The sequence below is a fragment of the Coregonus clupeaformis genome, chromosome 22 (assembly GCF_020615455.1).
Source record: "Coregonus clupeaformis isolate EN_2021a chromosome 22, ASM2061545v1, whole genome shotgun sequence".
Classification (NCBI taxonomy): Eukaryota; Metazoa; Chordata; class Actinopteri; order Salmoniformes; family Salmonidae; genus Coregonus; species Coregonus clupeaformis.
The window spans coordinates 1,819,833-1,837,204 of record NC_059213.1 but is presented as its reverse complement, the minus strand read 5'-3'; the positions used below and the strand labels follow the sequence as shown (position 1 = coordinate 1,837,204).

Sequence of the window (17,372 nt, the reverse complement as noted above, 5' to 3'; positions counted from 1 at the left end):
TGTATGCTATTTAACAACAAAAAAATCCCTCACCATGTCAACAAATCGTTCTACAGTCTATGTGGTTAGATAGCTCAGAGTGTCTGCTCTTTACTATAGCTTTCAGCTTGGATTAATTGTTGTGGCTCATCTGAACAGATGTAGTAGGGTTGGGTGATTTCATACCATTTTAAATGTTCCCTACTAATTAGGGTCCCACAGGAAACGTTGACCAAAATTATGATTCCTTCCCGCATATTGCTTAATTATGAATAATAATAAAATCACATATTTGGTATAATACCTATCCTTTCAACTAATTGTAGAATACAACAAAGGGACTGAACAACCTATACATTTTTTACAGTTATTCTATGGATTTATCAAATGTGGTTATTGTTTTGTATAATCAAATACTTTGTATCCGAATCTGGACAGATATACTGTCAGAAATGAAATGTAGTGACATTGTAACAGTTACATTGTAACACAAACGCAAATACATTTGCAATCGACGTACTTCCTGTTTTCACGAGAGCGTCGTTCAGCAAACATGGCGGCCTCCAATGGGAGAACCGTGGGATCTTTTCTCTGGAAATGCGGCAATTGCTGCTACAATTTTAACACAGTCTCGTCAAATTTAACACGCCAGGTAAAGCCAAGAGTTTCATTCGGCATGTTTTCACTTTTTCACGTTAATGACAACGGGGCTGCACGAGTTGCACTGCAGAGAAGGGCTGAGTCGTCCTTGAATTAGCTAAGCGCTAGCAGCAATGCACTGCCTTGTCAGCTGGCTCACATGTAAACTGTCATTGAAGTTAGACAGTCAGCTAGTTGACGTTCTAGATATTGTTCTTCTTGTCTCAACATGCATGCATAATGGACATAGCTAGCTACATGAACATAGTGGTCATACAAGTCGCAATATTTTGGTTTAGTAGAACGTTAGTTAGCTAAGCCTCCAGAACTTGTTTATATAGCTAGCTCGCTAGCTATACTATGTTAGCCCAATGTGAGTCCCATTTACTAGTGGATACCTTGCTGTCAAATGCACATCAGTTGGTCTATTTGTCAATGCCAAATCTCACCCTTTCAGACTAATTTAATGCACCTAAAATACCAGAGCCACCTGCAGAGATTGTCTATTAGCCAAGATAACTGACATTAGTCTATCCCTGTCAAAACCAAGGCCCAGGGTTATAAAAGCACCAGTTCTATACTACAGTATGTATCCTAACATAAGAACCTCCTCTCTCCCCCACCCCAGGTGCTGTCCAGACAGCTATGTGTGAGCTCTGTGCTCCACAGGAAGAACCTGGCTGCAGCAGGCCCAGAGAAGTTCTCAGAGGAGTTCATCAAGAAGCAGGTGGAGGAGTTCAACATCGGGAAGAGACATCTAGCCAACATGATGGGAGAGGACCCTGAGACCTTCACTCAGGGGGACATTGATGTAAGAAAGACTGCACTGATGTGTAACGAGGGGTGTACAACTCCTATCTTTTGCTGGAGGGATGCAGTGTAAACGCTAGAGGAATGCAGTGTAATGCTGTTTTTTGTCCTTACCCTACAATCAGAGACTGATTCATACCTCAATAAGTCTATGGTGTCCACCCTCAAAACTCAATTGAGATATGCTTGGCACCTTATTTAGAGTAGATAAATTATGCTTTCTTTCACAGAGGAGATGTCGCATGCATTTAAGGTGGTTTTCCAGCTATATTAGCCTAATTCCCCAACAGTAGTTGAGAACCCACTCTGGTCTGTCTCCACATGCCATCAGCAGCATCTGGTGGAGCCGATCACACAGACAGACACTCTAACAGTCACCAGCAGGGGCCAGCACTGTGTAATGTGGTGTGTCCACTCTATTAGCAACGCCTAATACACACACACACACACAGACATCTCATGTTTTATTCATTATGAAGGGAGAATGCATTAGCTTCATTTGCCCCACTCATTTAGTTTGATTTCCATGATTCTTCACTTCCTGGCGGTCTCTAAACCTCATTCTATGTAATGAACAGAACTGTTAGCACTTAGCTGTGTAAAACAGTTTGTGGTCATACGCACATCCTTAAAACACCTAGGTGCTGGGCTAAGGAAGTATAATTGAAATGAACAGAAAGTCCCTCACACTGAATTTTCCCCCAATTACTACCTTTAATGACAACGTTTCGATCCAACACGGATCTTCGTCAGGTCAAGCAGACTGCGTGATCCCATCCCCAAATATATCCACATTTCACCCCACATAGTCATTCGTGGGTTTGTACGCTATACAAAACATGGCTGTACAAAAAGCAACACTTTATGCATATTCAATAATCAGTGAGGTAGGTACATCAATAATTAAATTAATATGTCCAATCAGGCCGGGTTTGAACCTAGACAGCAGTAAGGGAAGATTACGTTAAAAACTCAAACACCCACCCACTTTACCATTATGTGTGGGACGCACCGTGGTCGTGCATATAATTAGAGTGACCTACAGTACCAGTCAAAAGTTTGGACATACCTACTCATTCCAGGGTTTTTATTTATTTTTACTATTTTGTACATTGTAGAATAATAGTGAAGACATCAAAACTATGAAAAAACACAAATGGAATCATGTAGTAACCAAAAAAGTGTTAAACAAATCAAAATATATTTTATATTTGAGATTCTTCAAATAGCCACCCTTTGCCTTGATGACAGCTTTGCACATTCTTGGCATTCTCCCAAACAGCTTCATGAGGTAGTCACCTGGAATGCATTTCAATTAACAGGTGTGCCTTCTTAAAAGTTAATTTGTGGAATTTCTTTCCTTCTGAATGCATTTGAGCCAATCAGTTTTGTTGTGACAAGGTATGGGGGTATACAGAAGATAGCCCTATTTGGTAAAAGACCAAGTCCATATTATGGCAAGAATAGCTCAAATAAGCAAAGAGAAACGACAGTCCATTATTACTTTAAAACATGAAGGTCAGTCAATCCGTAACATTTCAAGGATGTCATACGCACATCCTTAAAACACCTAGGTGCTGGGCTAAGGAAGTATAATTGAAATGAACAGAAAGTCCCTCACACTGAATTTTCCCCCAATTACTACCTTTAATGACAACGTTTCGATCCAACACGGATCTTCGTCAGGTCAAGCAGACTGCGTGATCCCATCCCCAAATATATCCACATTTCACCCCACATAGTCATTCGTGGGTTTGTATGCTATACAACACATGGCTGTACAAAAAGCAACACTTTATGCATATTAAATAATCAGTGAGGTAGGTACATCAATAATTAAATTAATATGTACAATCAGGCCGGGTTTGAACCTAGACAGCAGTAAGGGAAGATTACGTTAAAAACTCAAACACCCACCCACTTTACCATTATGCGTGGGACGCACCGTGGTCGTGCATATAATTAGAGTGACCTACAGTACCAGTCAAAAGTTTGGACATACCTACTCATTCCAGGGTTTTTCTTTATTTTTACTATTTTGTACATTGTAGAATAATAGTGAAGACATCAAAACTATGAAAAAACACAAATGGAATCATGTAGTAACCAAAAAAGTGTTAAACAAATCAAAATATATTTTATATTTGAGATTCTTCAAATAGCCACCCTTTGCCTTGATGACAGCTTTGCACATTCTTGGCATTCTCTCAAACAGCTTCATGAGGTAGTCACCTGGAATGCATTTCAATTAACAGGTGTGCCTTCTTAAAAGTTAATTTGTGGAATTTCTTTCCTTCTGAATGCATTTGAGCCAATCAGTTTTGTTGTGACAAGGTATGGGGGTATACAGAAGATAGCCCTATTTGGTAAAAGACCAAGTCCATATTATGGCAAGAATAGCTCAAATAAGCAAAGAGAAACGACAGTCCATTATTACTTTAAAACATGAAGGTCAGTCAATCCGTAACATTTCAAGAACATTGAAAGTTTCTTCAAGTGCAGTCACAAAAACCATCAAGCGCTATGATGAAACTGGCTCTCATGAGGACCTCCACAGGAATGGAAGACCCAGAGTTAACTCTGCTGCAGAGGATAAGTTAATTAGAGTTGCCACCCTCAGAAATTGCAGCCCAAATAAATGCTTCACAGAGTTTAAGTAACAGACACATCTCAACATCAACTGTTCAGAGGGGACTGTGTGAATCAGGCCTTCATGGTCGAATTGCTGCAAAGAAACCACTACTAAAGGACACCAATAAGAAGAAGAGACCTGCTTGGGCCAAGAAACACGAGCAATATACATTAGACCAGTGGAAATTGGTCCTTTGGTCTGGAGTCAAAATTTGAGATTTTTGGTTCCAACCGCCGTGTCTTTGTGAGATGCGGTGTGGGTGAACGGATGATCTCCGCATGTGTATTTCCCACTGTAAAGCATGGAGGAGGAGGTGTTATGGTGTGGGGGTGCTTTGCTGGTGACACTGTCTGATTTATTTAGAATTCAAGGCACAGTTAACCAACATGGCTACCACAGCATTCTACAGCGATACGCCATCCCATCTGGTTTGGGCTTAGTGGGACGATTATTTGTTTTTCAACAGGACAATGACCCAACACACCTCCAGGCTGTGTACAGGCTATTTTACCAAGAAGGAGAGTGATGGAGTGCTGCATCAGATTACCTGGCCTCCACAATCCCCCGACCTCAACCCAATGGAGATGGTTTGGGATGAGTCAGACCGCAGAGTGAAAGAAAAGCAGCCAAGAAGTGCTCAGCATATGTGGGAACTCCTTCAAGACTGTTGGAAAAGCATTCCAGGTGAAGCTGGTTGAGAGAATGCCAAGAGTGTGCAAAGCTGTCATCAAGGCAATGGGTGGCTATTTGAAGATTCTCAAATATAAAATATACTTTGATTTGTTTAACACTTTTTTTGGTTACTACATGATTCCATATGTGTTAATTCATAATTTTGATGTCTTCACTATTATTCTACAATGTAAAAAATAGTAAAGATAAAGAAAAACCCTTGAATGAGTAGGTGTGTCCAAACTTTTGACTGGTCGTGCACTTCAAAACAACTTGTGTACCTCTAATATTCTGGTATACATAAGATGTGCACATATAGTCATTATGAAAATATACAATAACACCTGGATCTGATCACACAGACAGACTCTAAGTCACCAGCAGGGCCCAGCACTGTGTAATGTGGTGTGTCCACTGTATTAGCAACGCCTAACACACATCCCATGTTTTATTCATTACAAAGAGGGAATGAATTAGCTTCGTTTGCCCCACTCATTTAGTTTGATTTCCCATGATTCTTCACTTCCTGGCGGTCTCTAACCCTCATCCTATCTAATGAATAGAGCTGTTAGCAGTGGGCTGTCTAACAGGAAGGGACATGGAGCATTCCGTCCTCAGATGAGTGGAGGAGAGGGAGAGAGGTGGAGACTGGAGGGGGAATGGGGGAGACTGGAGAGGGTATGGGGGAGACTGGAGAGGGAATGGATAAGACTTGAGGGGGAGGGGGGAGACTGGAGGGGGAATGGGGAAACTGGAGGGGGGGAATGGGGGAGACTGTAGGGGGAATTAGGGGAGACTCGAGGGGAAATGGGGAGACTTGCACCTGTGTGTTGTTGTTGACTCTGGTTCAGTTGACTCTGGTTCAGTTGACTGTGGTTCAGTTGACTGTGGTTCAGTTGACTCTGATTCAGTTGACGTGACATCCCTATTAGTGCAAACAATGGAGGTGTTAGCAGTTGAGATAAGAAAAGTGAAACTTAGTTTCTAAAGTAACCACTGTGCAGAAACTATTGTGTACCAGTACTCTCTTTCCGCTCTCGCTCTCTCTCTCTCTCTCTCTCTCTCTCTCTCTCTCTCTCTCTCTCGTTTATTGACATCGATGGAGTTTAGACAGAGTGGAGGAATCTAGAGTACTGTGAACAACACTGTGAAATGTGTGGCAGGGAGAAGGTCTCTCCTTTCCCCCCTCTCTGTCTCTCCCTAGGGGACTCTGCCATATTGCAGCCTAGGGTATGAAATGAACAGGTGCTGCCTTCATCTGGCATAGTGTTCCACTCTCCTCCTCCCCTGTCTTCTTTTTTTATACCTCCCACTCACCTGGCTCTCTCTCTTCCACCTCTCACTCTCCTTCCCGCCCCCCCTCTCTCTCTCTTTGATTCCCCTCGTGTTGACAGCCCAAAAGGCTGCAGCATGATTTCTCCTTCTAGCAGCTGTTCCCTCTCTTAATTGAGCAGACAGAGTGAAGGAGGAAAATAAGTTAAAGATGAGGGAGAGGAAGGATGAACAGCCTGGCTGGAGAAGAGTGGCAGGGTGGACACTACCTGTCTGTCCCCCTCTCCTGCCACACAGAAACGCACACATACACCTTCAGACTCACTCTCCCACACACACCCTTCCCTGTCAAGAGTAGGACCATCTGTAGCAGCACTAATGACCTGGCTCCACTCTGCTGCCTTCACAAGGAGACTGGCTGTGAGTGTGTGAACTTAGGGTGAACTGGTGACTCTAGTCTGTCCTCTGGTTCCTGTCACCTAGCTGTTAGTTTGTTCTCTCTCTCTCCCCTCTAACCTTCACTGCCTCTCTCTAGGAACTTCCCTCTAGCCTTTATCTGAACTCTTACAAGACTTGAGCGACTCCTCTCTAACCTGTTAGCTAGCCTGCTACTGTCATTTCTCCCTGTTCAGATCTAGCTGTTTAAACTAAAGGTTTCTCCCTGTTCAGATCTAGCTGTTTAAACTAAAGGTTTCTCCCTGTTCAGATCTAGCTGTTTAAACTAAAGGTTTCTCCCTGTTCAGATCTAGCTGTTTAAACTAAAGGTTTCTCCCTGTTCAGATCTAGCTGTTTAAACTAAAGGTTTCTCCCTGTTCAGATCTAGCTGTTTAAACTAAAGGTTTCTCCCTGTTCAGATCTAGCTGTTTAAACTAAAGGTTTCTCCCTGTTCAGATCTAGCTGTTTAAACTAAAGGTTCTCCCTCAATCTTTGGGATATGTTAATGACATTTGACTTCTCTCCTCTTTCTGTCCCAGAGAAGCATTGCATACCTGTTCCCCTCCGGCCTGTTTGACAACAAAGCCAAACCACTAATGAAGGTAAGACTAGACTTCCTCCAAATCTCCTGTTCTGTCTCATGTAGAAGTGGATTAACTCATCAACTTCAAATTCATTAGTGATTCAAAATCTTCATCCATCTTTTCTTCCAGCATCCGGATGAAGTGTTTCCAAAACAGAGAGGTAGGTCCTTCTTAAATAGATTTACAACTGAGACTGATTGTTCTACTCCTATGGTCATTTTCACTGTGTGTGATAGCTGCACTTATACAACATCACCAGCAGGGGGACCACTCTTGAGTTTTTGCTCAATCTCTAATAGTGATTGGGCCTGATAGAGTAAAGCAGTTTACACCAATGGCCTAAATATCTCTCTCTCTCTCTCTCTCTCTCTCTCTCTCTCTCATCCTCTAGCTGTCCAATGGGGTGCAGATGGACGACCATTCCACTTTCTGTTCTACACAGGAAAGCAGTCCTACTACTCTCTAATGCACGTGAGTACTGGATGTGTGTGTGTGTGTGTGTGTGTGTGTGTGTGTGTGTGTGTGTGTGTGTGTGTGTGAGAGAAAGAGACAGGGAGGAGAAAGACTGATGGTGGATGTTTTTCTGGAGGTAGAATGCCCCCAGCCTTAGCCTCCAGGGCCCTATTTATGGGAGAGAGAGGCTTCTGATCCCCAGGGAAAGGTGCTCCTGTCACATCCCATTTCACACACACAGCCAGAGCTATAGCAGCAGGAGGGCTGGGGTGGGGTAGGTGGGAGGAGGGAGAGAGAGAGGGTGGGGGATGGAGAGAGATGTGGATAGAGGTAAGGAGGGATGGAGAGAGGAGGAGCAGTGGAGAGGAAGGGGGGGAGAGTATTTGGGAGAGGTGGGTTGAGGAAGGTAGGGAGGGGTGCAGACAGGGAGGGGGGGTGACTGTGTCTGTGACGGGCCCCTCTGTCCCTGTCCTAAATCGTGTTTCAGGCCTGGCTCGGTGACTACCATGGCTGATAGTCAGGCTTTGTGCCTGGATGAGAGCTGCTCTGCCCTGGGGATTTACCCAGAGAGGTAGAGGGTCCCTGGAGACTGGTGCTGTAGACTAGCTACCTACCCACCCAGCTTACCCTCCATCTTTTGTCTTTTTCCTTCACTCTCCCTCTTTACCTTCCTCTTGTTTATATGGTTGATTTGACCTTGGACAGAGGTGTGTTTCACCGGTAGATAAGAGGTGTGTTTCTCCAGTAGATAAGAGGTGTGTTTCTCCGGTAGATAAGAGGTGTGTTTCTCCGGTAGATAAGAGGTGTGTTTCTCCGGTAGATAAGAGGTGTGTTTCTCCGGTAGATAAGAGGTGTGTTTCTCCGGTAGATAAGAGGTGTGTTTCTCCGGTAGATAAGAGGTGTGTTTCTCCGGTAGATCAGAGGTGTGTTTCTCCGGTAGATAAGAGGTGTGTGTATCCTGGCAGTATTTTGTCCTCTTGTCAAACCCCCCCCACCCCTTGCCCTGCAGCAAACCCTGGCTCCCTGCTGTTAGTTTAAATAAGGATGTCAGACCAGACGTGTCTGAGAGGGAGGGAGGGAGGGCTGTCTGTCTCTCTGAGGGAAAACTCTCTCTTTTTCTCTCTATTGCTCTCTCTCTTCCCCCCCAGTCCTTTTGATTTTCTCCCTCTTTCTCTCTGTTCTCTCTCTCCATCTCTCCCCTCCCCCTCTCAGCCCAGACCCCTGCAGAGCAGCCCGACCATGTACAACAAACACCCCAGTGTGCCTTGCAGGGGAGAATTGAGTCTGGGATGAAAAGGGGGACGGGTCACTACTCTCTCTGTTTCCCCTCTTTCTATCCGTCTCTCTCACTACACAGCATATTGTTTGATACCTTTGGAATAATCACAATCCCAAGATTTTAGTGCTAATTAACTCCGTAAACACACATCTACTTACATGTGCACAGTACTTTATTTACAGCCACAACACCTCCTCTCACCCCCATAATACATCACACACACACACAGCTCTGCCAAGTCAGTGGAGTGTAAAGCTGACTGTGTGAATGAGGAAGAGGCTTCCAGGTTGAGTGCTCTGTGGCTCTGGTGGGTTTAGCCAGCGTGGCACATTAGCCCCCTCACTGCTCCACTGCCCTCTCTATCTTATCTACCCCCTACCCTACCCACTGCTGAGGGGAACCAGGGGTACCCCCCCTTCATATCTAAACCCCCTCTTACTACCTCAACGTGATCATGTTAGAGCGGGGTCTGTAGCCTCTGAAGCCAGAGGAGTTCATTCTCATATTCCTCAGAGCTTTGCTATATAAGGACACACCGGTGAAGCCATGCCAAAACCATGCTAACAGGGTGCTTCACACTGCTTATTGAATTTGAAGAACTAGGAGTGAGTCAAGAGAGAGTTGAGTATAAAATATTCAAGTATAGGAGGCATTCATTTCTCTTCCATATTGCTTTCTCTCTATGATCGGCTTCTCGCAAATGTGTAGATCATTGCGCCCACTATCCTCCTCTCTTTCATCCAGGCCTCTATATTTATACCTGAATCATTTTCCAGCCATTGTAGGGCCCAGTATTCACAAATGTGTAACGCAAAACCCCCTCACACCAACCCCTACCCTCCCTTTTTATAAAGATTTTTGTATTACTTATTTTTTTGTGACACAAATTGGTTTTTGCTTGATGTTTGCTTCCCCCCCTCTGTCTGTCTGTCTCGCTCTCTGTGGCGGAGTGTTGGCGGATTAGACTCCACTCTATCAAGAAGGAATTAAACAAACATCTGCTGAATAATGGACAGGGAAAGGAGTTCTCGCCCAGTCGCGTGGAGGAGGGGGGTGCAAGGGGGGTTGAGGCTGCTTCGGGACGTGACCAGAATACCAGCCTGCCTGCCCGGCTCGGGTCTGGGCCCGCTACCGCCAGCCCCAACGTACCGTACCGCTTGATGGGCTAACGCCAAGCTTGTGGGCGCGATGCCAATTTAGACAAGCGTGCCCGCGGACGGCGACTAGCTAGGGCTCTCGCTTCTCGGGGAGAAAGGAGGAGTCGGCTATAGCCCAAGTGCTCCCCAATTCAATTTCCCCACCCAATTAAATCCAGCCAAGGATGGGGAGAGAGATGGGATCTGCTTTCATAATGGAGAATTCTCTCTCTTTCTCTATCTCAAGGGTTTGTGTGTGTGTGTGTGTGTGTGTCAGAATATACAATGCACTCCATACTGGTCTTTTCTTGATACAATGCAAATACAGATTGTTAATATTGAGTGAAAGGTTCATAGACCATATGGAGTTAGATGTTGTTTTGTGTCCTCCTGGCCCATTCAGGACACCTCCACTAAAGCCCTGGCAGTAGAGAAGCAACAGGACCGTCTGAGAGGAAAGGGTCTCTTCACCCAGGACACCAAGCAGATGTGAGGGTGTTGTTTTCACTGAGCAGTGAAATACTTTCACCAGTTAATGTTGATGCGTGTGTGTATCTAACTGTGTCTGTCTTCAGTTCTCTGGTGGGTAGTCGGTGGTTGCTGAAAGAAGAGCTGGAGGAGTTGTTGGTGGAGACCATCTCAGATCACGATGTAAGAAGGTGCTCTTTTAATGTCATCACATCCAGATATCTGCTGCTTTCCCTCATTCCTCCTCCTTCCCAGTTCTGCTGTGATAGTATTTACTGAGAAAAAATACCTTAGATATCACTAGCTAGGTTTCCATCCAATTGGCGACAGATTTTACATTTACATTACATTTACATTTTAGTCATTTAGCAGACGCTCTTATCCAGAGCGACTTACAGGAACAATTAGGGTTAAGTGCCTTGCTCAAGGGCACATTTACGTCATTTAGCAGACAGGGGGGTAGAAGGATTACTTCATCCTATCCCAGGTATTCCTTAAAGAGGTGGGGTTTCAAATGTCTCCGGAAGGTGGTGAGTGACTCCGCTGTCCTGGCGTCGTGAGGGAGCTTGTTCCACCATTGGGGTGCCAGAGCAGCGAACAGTTTTGACTGGGCTGAGCGGGAACTATGCTTCCGCAGAGGAAGGGAGCCAGCAGGCCAGAGGTGGATGAACGCAATGCCCTCGTTTGGGTGTAGGGACTGATCAGAGCCCGAAGGTACAGAGGTGCCGTTCCCCTCACTGCTCCATAGGCAAGCACCATGGTCTTGTAACGGATGCGAGCTTCAACTGGAAGCCAGTGGAGTGTGCGGAGGAGGGGGGTGACGTGAGAGAACTTGGGAAGGTTGAACACCAGACGGGCTGCGGCATTCTGGATGAGTTGTAGGGGTTTAATGGCACAGGCAGGGAGGCCAGCCAACAGCGAGTTGCAGTAATCCAGACGGGAGATGACAAGTGCCTGGATTAGGACCTGTGCCGCTTCCTGTGTAAGGCAGGGTCGTACTCTCCGAATGTTGTAGAGCATGAACCTGCAGGAGCGGGTCACCGCCTTGATGTTAGCGGAGAACGACAGGGTGTTGTCCAGGGTCACGCCAAGGCTCTTCGCACTCTGGGAGGAGGACACAACGGAGTTGTCAACCGTGATGGCGAGATCATGGAACGGGCAGTCCTTCCCCGGGAGGAAGAGCAGCTCCGTCTTGCCAGGGTTCAGCTTGAGGTGGTGATCCGTCATCCATACTGATATGTCTGCCAGACATGCAGAGATGCGATTCGCCACCTGGTTATCAGAAGGGGGAAAGGAGAAGATTAGTTGTGTATCGTCAGCGTAGCAATGATAGGAGAGGCCATGTGAGGATATGACAGAGCCAAGTGACTTGGTGTATAGGGAGAAAAGGAGAGGGCCTAGAACTGAGCCCTGGGGACACCAGTGGTGAGAGCACGTGGTGCGGGAGACAGCTTCTCGCCACGCCACTTGGTAGGAGCGACCGGTCAGGTAGGACGCAATCCAGGAGTGAGCCGCGCCGGAGATGCCCAGCTCGGAGAGGGTGGAGAGGAGGATCTGATGGTTCACAGTATCAAAGGCAGCAGACAGGTCTAGAAGGACAAGAGCAGAGGAGAGAGAGTTAGCTTTAGCAGTGCGGAGAGCCTCCGTGACACAGAGAAGAGCAGTCTCAGTTGAATGACCAGTCCTGAAACCTGACTGGTTTGGATCAAGAAGGTCATTCTGAGAGAGATAGCAAGAGAGTTGGCTAAAGACGGCACGCTCAATAGTTTTGGAAAGAAAAGAAAGAAGGGATACTGGTCTGTAGTTGTTGACATCAGTGGGATCGAGTGTTGGTTTTTTGAGAAGGGGAGCAACTCTCGCTCTCTTGAAGACGGAAGGGACATGGCCAGCGGTCAAGGATGAGTTGATCAGCGAGGTGAGGTAGGGGAGAAGGTCACCGGAGATGGTCTGGAGAAGAGAGGAGGGGATGGGGTCAAGCGGGCAGGTTGTTGGGCGGCCTGCAGTCACAAGTCGCAGGATTTTATCTGGAGAGAGAGGGGAGAAAGAAGTCAAAGCATAGGGTAGGGCAGTGTGAGTAGGACCAGCAGTGTCATTAGACTTAACAAACGAGGATCGGATGTCGTCAACCTTCTTTTTCAAAGTGGTTGACGAAGTCATCCACAGAGAGAGAGGGGGGGGATTCAGGAGGGAGGAAAATGTGGCAAAGAGCTTCCTAGGGTTAGAGGCAGATGCTTGGAATTTAGAGTGGTAGAAAGTGGCCTTAGCAGCAGAAACAGATGAAGAAAATGTAGAGAGGAGGGAGTGAAAAGATGCCAGGTTGGCAGGGAGTTTAGTTTTCTTCCATTTCCGCTGCCCGAATGAGTCATCAAGCCACGGAGCTGGAGGGGAGGACCGAGCCGGCCGGGAGGATAGGGGACACAGAGAGTCAAAGGATGCAGAAAGGGAGGAGAGGAGGGTTGAGGAGGCAGAATCAGGAGATTGGAGGGAGAAGGATTGAGCAGAGGGAAGAGATGATAGGATGGAAGAGGAGAGAGTAGTGGGAGAGAGAGAGCGACGGTTGCGGCGGCGCATTACCATCTGTGTAGGGGCAGAGTGAGTAGTGTTGGAGGAGAGCGAGAGAGAAAAGGAAACAAAGTAGTGGTTGGAGACATGGAGGGGAGTTGCAGTGAGATTAGTAGAAGAGCAGCATCTAGTAAAGATGAGGTCAAGCGTATTGCCTGCCTTGTGAGTAGGGGGGGACGGTGAGAGAAATTTTCATGTGAATATTAAAAAATCAGCATAAATAAAATATGCACATGTCCCACCAGAGAAGAATTGAATTGTTCCAGATAAAAGTATGTGGGTGATGAGGTAGTGCACATAAAAATAAAGTTTGAATAAAAAATACAAGTTAAATGGATTTCTCGCATTTTCAACTCTGATAGTTTTGTCACAAATGTTGCGTTATATAGCGAATGTGCCCACTGGTATTGGTACGTGCGCTCTAGCCAACAGCTAGCAGATATATTATGGACAAAAGAGCGTATTCTTTTAATTTGTCAAATGGCAGCCAAGCATCGATCATCATGTCACCAGAATAAGACCCTCGATATTTATTGGAAAGGAGCATCAAGCTCATCACCTTGCACTTTCACCACCCTGTGAAGTTCATAACTTATTTAATCTGCTGCCTAATAAATTCCATGCTTTCCCGAGTCGAAGTGGGAGGACCACGCAACATATCATCGCCTGACTCCAGATTTACTTCGATATGGTTATTATATCAATATTTGCGCATAAAAACGTTTCCACCGCCATTTCTCGACATCATTAATTTTACCGACACAAACAGATCCCGACTTGTCTAGCGTATTTTGTTTGTCAACATTTGGAAAGTTTACCGATAAATTTACTGTTTCCATCATGCCTTCCAATATTTTAAATGTATTTGTAATTTTTATGTACTTTACTCACATAAAATGTTGGATGGAAACCTGGTTATTGGCATCCTAGATACTGTATCACTGGTATGATGCAGTTCTCCTAGTCACCACAAGAGGCTGTTGTTTAGACACTGAACAGAGCCATACAACGCCAATAGAAAGAATGCCTGTGTGCTTATGTTCTTACGCTCTGGGGTGAGGTTTCCCCTACAGATCCAGGATCAGCTTCCCCTCCCCCAATCCTAACCTTTGCCATTAGTGGGGGAAATGCTAAACTGACCCAAGATGAGCGTCTAAGGGAAACTCCTATTCTTACATGTTGTGTGTTTCACTCCTCAGTATGCACGGTTCATCCAGCTGATGGAGAGGTTGCTGTCTCTGCCCTACTGCTCTGTGGAGGAGGACTTTGTCCAGCGGTACCGCAGACAGCTGGAGATCCAGTCCTCCAAGCAGCAGGTCCAGCCACTACAGAACGACCAGCACGGAGTGGCATACAGCACCGGAGATGGTAAAACAGCAATCAATCAATTAATACGATTGGGCTTTTATCAATCAATTAATCAATAACATAGCATTTATTTACATTTGTCTCAAAGCAGTTGACAGCAACCCGGGTCTAAATTTCACGACAGTTTCAGTAATCTCTTCCTTTCAAAGAATCAACTACAGTCATTGGTTGGCCAGGGCTTCATGGTAAAAGAGAGAGATCTATCTCAATGGGACTCACCTGGAGAAATAAAGGATAATTCGTTTTGTGTCTGTGTGTGTGAATGTGTGGTTCCCAGGCAGGAGGAAGACTGCTACAGCTACTGTCCTGCTGAGAGATAGTGGCTCAGGATCCATCAGCATCAACGGAACAAACTATGTCCACTACTTCCCTGTCCTGCAAGACCGGTCTGTATTCCTTCCCATTAGACATCCATCTTATTGTATAAAATAGCCTGTGCTTTCAGACCAGTACTGATGAAGTAGGAGACCGATCGGAGAGGAACCTTTAGAGGATTTACATGCCCCCCTTAGTGTTGCCTCACCCCCCAAATACATCAAAAGTCCCTGCTGCTTTCCACACGACACTCCTCTCCCAATCCCTCCTTCACGTGCACGCCGTGCCACGTGCACTCTCAAACAAAACGCTGTTGAACAGTAGCTTTATGTTGCACTTCACTGTGTTATAGCTTCTTATTTATCTGGGATATAGCAGAGATAATTACACAACTGTGTGTGTGTGTGTTGGGGTGTTATCTCCTGGGCTGAGGACAGACTGAGACAGGAATAATAGGACCTGAAGGATGACGGTGGTTTGACTGTGTCAGCAATACGCCTTTCATTTAGCCTGTTGGGACGTGGGCCAGAACACTCAGATACACACACCCCTCATCTGTCTTTTTCATGCTGAGTCAGAAGAGTGACTGCTGTAGTGTCTAAATATGACCGTGTGGTTCTAGCAGAGGTTAACAGGACTCTATACACACAACACTGCTCTTTACAATCATCTGGTATCTCACTGTCCAGTGTCCACTCCATTGACTGGCTTACCCTTTTTGCTCTCTCTCGCTCTCTCTCCCTCCCTCTATCCTGTTCTCCCTCCCTCTCTCTCTCTCTCTCTCTCTCTCTCTCCCTCCCTCTCTCTCTCTCTCTCTTGTGCTCTCTCTCTCTCTCTCTCTCTCTCTCTCTCTCTCTCTCTCTCTCTCTCTCTCTCTCTCTCTCTCTATATCCTGTTCTCTCTCCCTCCCTCTCTCTCTCCCTCTCTCTCTCCCTCTCTTTCTCTCTCTCTCTCGTGCTCTCTCTCTTTATCCTGTTCTCTCTCTCTCTCTCACTTTATCCTGTTCTCTCTCCCTCTCTCTCTCTCTCTTTATCCTGTTCTCTCTCTCTCCCTCCCCCCTCCTCTCTCTCTCTCTCTCTCTCTCTCTCTCTATCCTGTTCTCTCTCTCTCTTTTTTGTGCTCTCTCTCATTCTCTCCCTCGTAACCAACCCCTCTTTCTCCCTCCCTCCTTTCCACCTCTCTCCCTCCCTCACTCTCCCTCCCTCAATCATTTTATCCCTCCCCTCTCCTTCATTTCTCCTCCCTCCCCTCCCTTCTCTCCATCCCCATCCCTCCCCTCTCCCCCTGACAGGGAGCAGTTGATGTTCCCCCTCCACTTCATGGGGGTGCTGGGGAGGTTTGACATGCAGTGCAGTGTGAGTGGCGGGGGCCATTCCAGCCAGGCGGGGGCGCTACGCCTCGCCATCTCCCGCGCCATGCTCAGCTTCCTGTCTGAGGGACAGGTGGAGACCATGAGACAAGGTGGATAGTGGTACTACACACACACACACAACCAATGAGACACACACACACACACATCATTCAGAAAGCTTCATTATCTATTAAATGTACATCAAATTAACAACATTGGCTGCTGTTCCTCTGTTGCGTTGTCGTTGATGTATTGTACTGTTTTTGGTTTGACCTTTGACCTGCATCTCTGCCTCCCTCTCAGCTGGGCTGCTGACCCCTGACCCCAGAATAAAGGAGAGGAAGAAGCCGGGCCAGGAGGGAGCGAGGAGGAAGTTCACCTGGAAGAAACGCTGAGGTAGAGGAGAGAATGGAACTGGACAGTGAGAATGGTCCTGGCTCACAGAGCTCTGTCTATTTTAGGACAAGCTGTCAGACTGCCAGAACACAGGGAAATCACAGCAACATCTTAATCAACATTATCTTCCTCTGAGGGCAGAACTGTTATTAGTAAGTGGACAAATTGTTCATCCAACCCCTATTTTAGCTTTTTGTATGTCCCCTAAAGGTGTTTTAGATCTGGGAAATAGCCATCAAGTAGATGACTCAAATACCTGTACAAATGCAAAGGGGTTCTGTCCATGTGAGGGCGGAATTCCCAACTCCATATAGGCTGTAATGTGTTTTCTCAGCCACCAGAGGGCCATCTCTGACAACACACCTGTCCATTGACTGTCTTTGTCTGTATATTGGAAATAAAATGTTGTTTTTCATATACCTTGCTATAATATGCTGTTTTTATTCCTTATAAAATAAGTAAATGGCCAGTAACGTTGCAGCTGCGAAAAAACAGGCGCTGTCCACTGTCATGGAGTGCTGAAAGACCACTTTAGGGATTCCGCCTCAGTCGCTGTCCATGGTGCTGAAATCTGCGGTCGCAGATACTGTATTTATATTTCGTGCTTTCAGAACTTTCACTCCTGCGTTAAAAGGGAAAAAGTCACCACAGTTCCATCATGTGCCGTCTCAATTCACACCACAGGATGGCGATAAATGCACATAAAATGCCCTGGCAGAACCAGCGGAGTGTTCAAGATGCTTGGCGCTCTGAGCATGCGGTTGTAGAGTATGTCAGTACAGTGGCTGGTGAGATTATTATTCAATTCAATAGATCTTTATGTGTATATCAATGAAGTCAATAGTGTATGCTGGTATATAATCAAATATTGTGTTATCAAAAGGTAGGCTATTAAAAAATTATGTATTTTCACTTTGGAAGGAATCTCTCATTCTCATGTATTAATAAACATATTTGAAACAAAAATGTTGCACTTTCTTTACGGACAAAGGCAATGTGTTGTGCATTTTCTTTATGGTCA

The 17,372-nt window shown here is 45.8% G+C and overlaps 1 protein-coding gene across 1 annotated transcript; it reads left to right on the top strand.

Annotated features, from left to right (window-relative positions):
- The first annotated feature begins 493 nt into the window (after positions 1-493).
- Positions 494-16,770, top strand: mrps9 (mitochondrial ribosomal protein S9). The gene is made up of 11 exons (XM_041840819.2): positions 494-631; positions 1,247-1,429; positions 6,979-7,041; positions 7,153-7,183; positions 7,415-7,494; positions 10,295-10,380; positions 10,467-10,542; positions 14,121-14,289; positions 14,567-14,675; positions 15,896-16,065; positions 16,259-16,770. Exons 1-11 carry the CDS (start codon positions 533-535, stop codon positions 16,348-16,350), a joined length of 1,158 nt encoding a protein of 385 aa, XP_041696753.1. The 5' UTR covers positions 494-532; the 3' UTR covers positions 16,351-16,770.
- The last annotated feature ends 602 nt before the right edge of the window (positions 16,771-17,372 follow it).

Coding starts and splice junctions, on each gene's coding strand:
- mrps9 (XM_041840819.2), top strand. CDS start 533: ATGGCGGCCTCCAATGGGAGAACCGTGGGATCTTTTCTCTGGAAATGC. Junction 632..1,246: donor CGTCAAATTTAACACGCCAG/GTAAAGCCAAGA, acceptor CCCCCACCCCAG/GTGCTGTCCAGACAGCTATG. Junction 7,184..7,414: donor AGTGTTTCCAAAACAGAGAG/GTAGGTCCTTCT, acceptor CTCATCCTCTAG/CTGTCCAATGGGGTGCAGAT.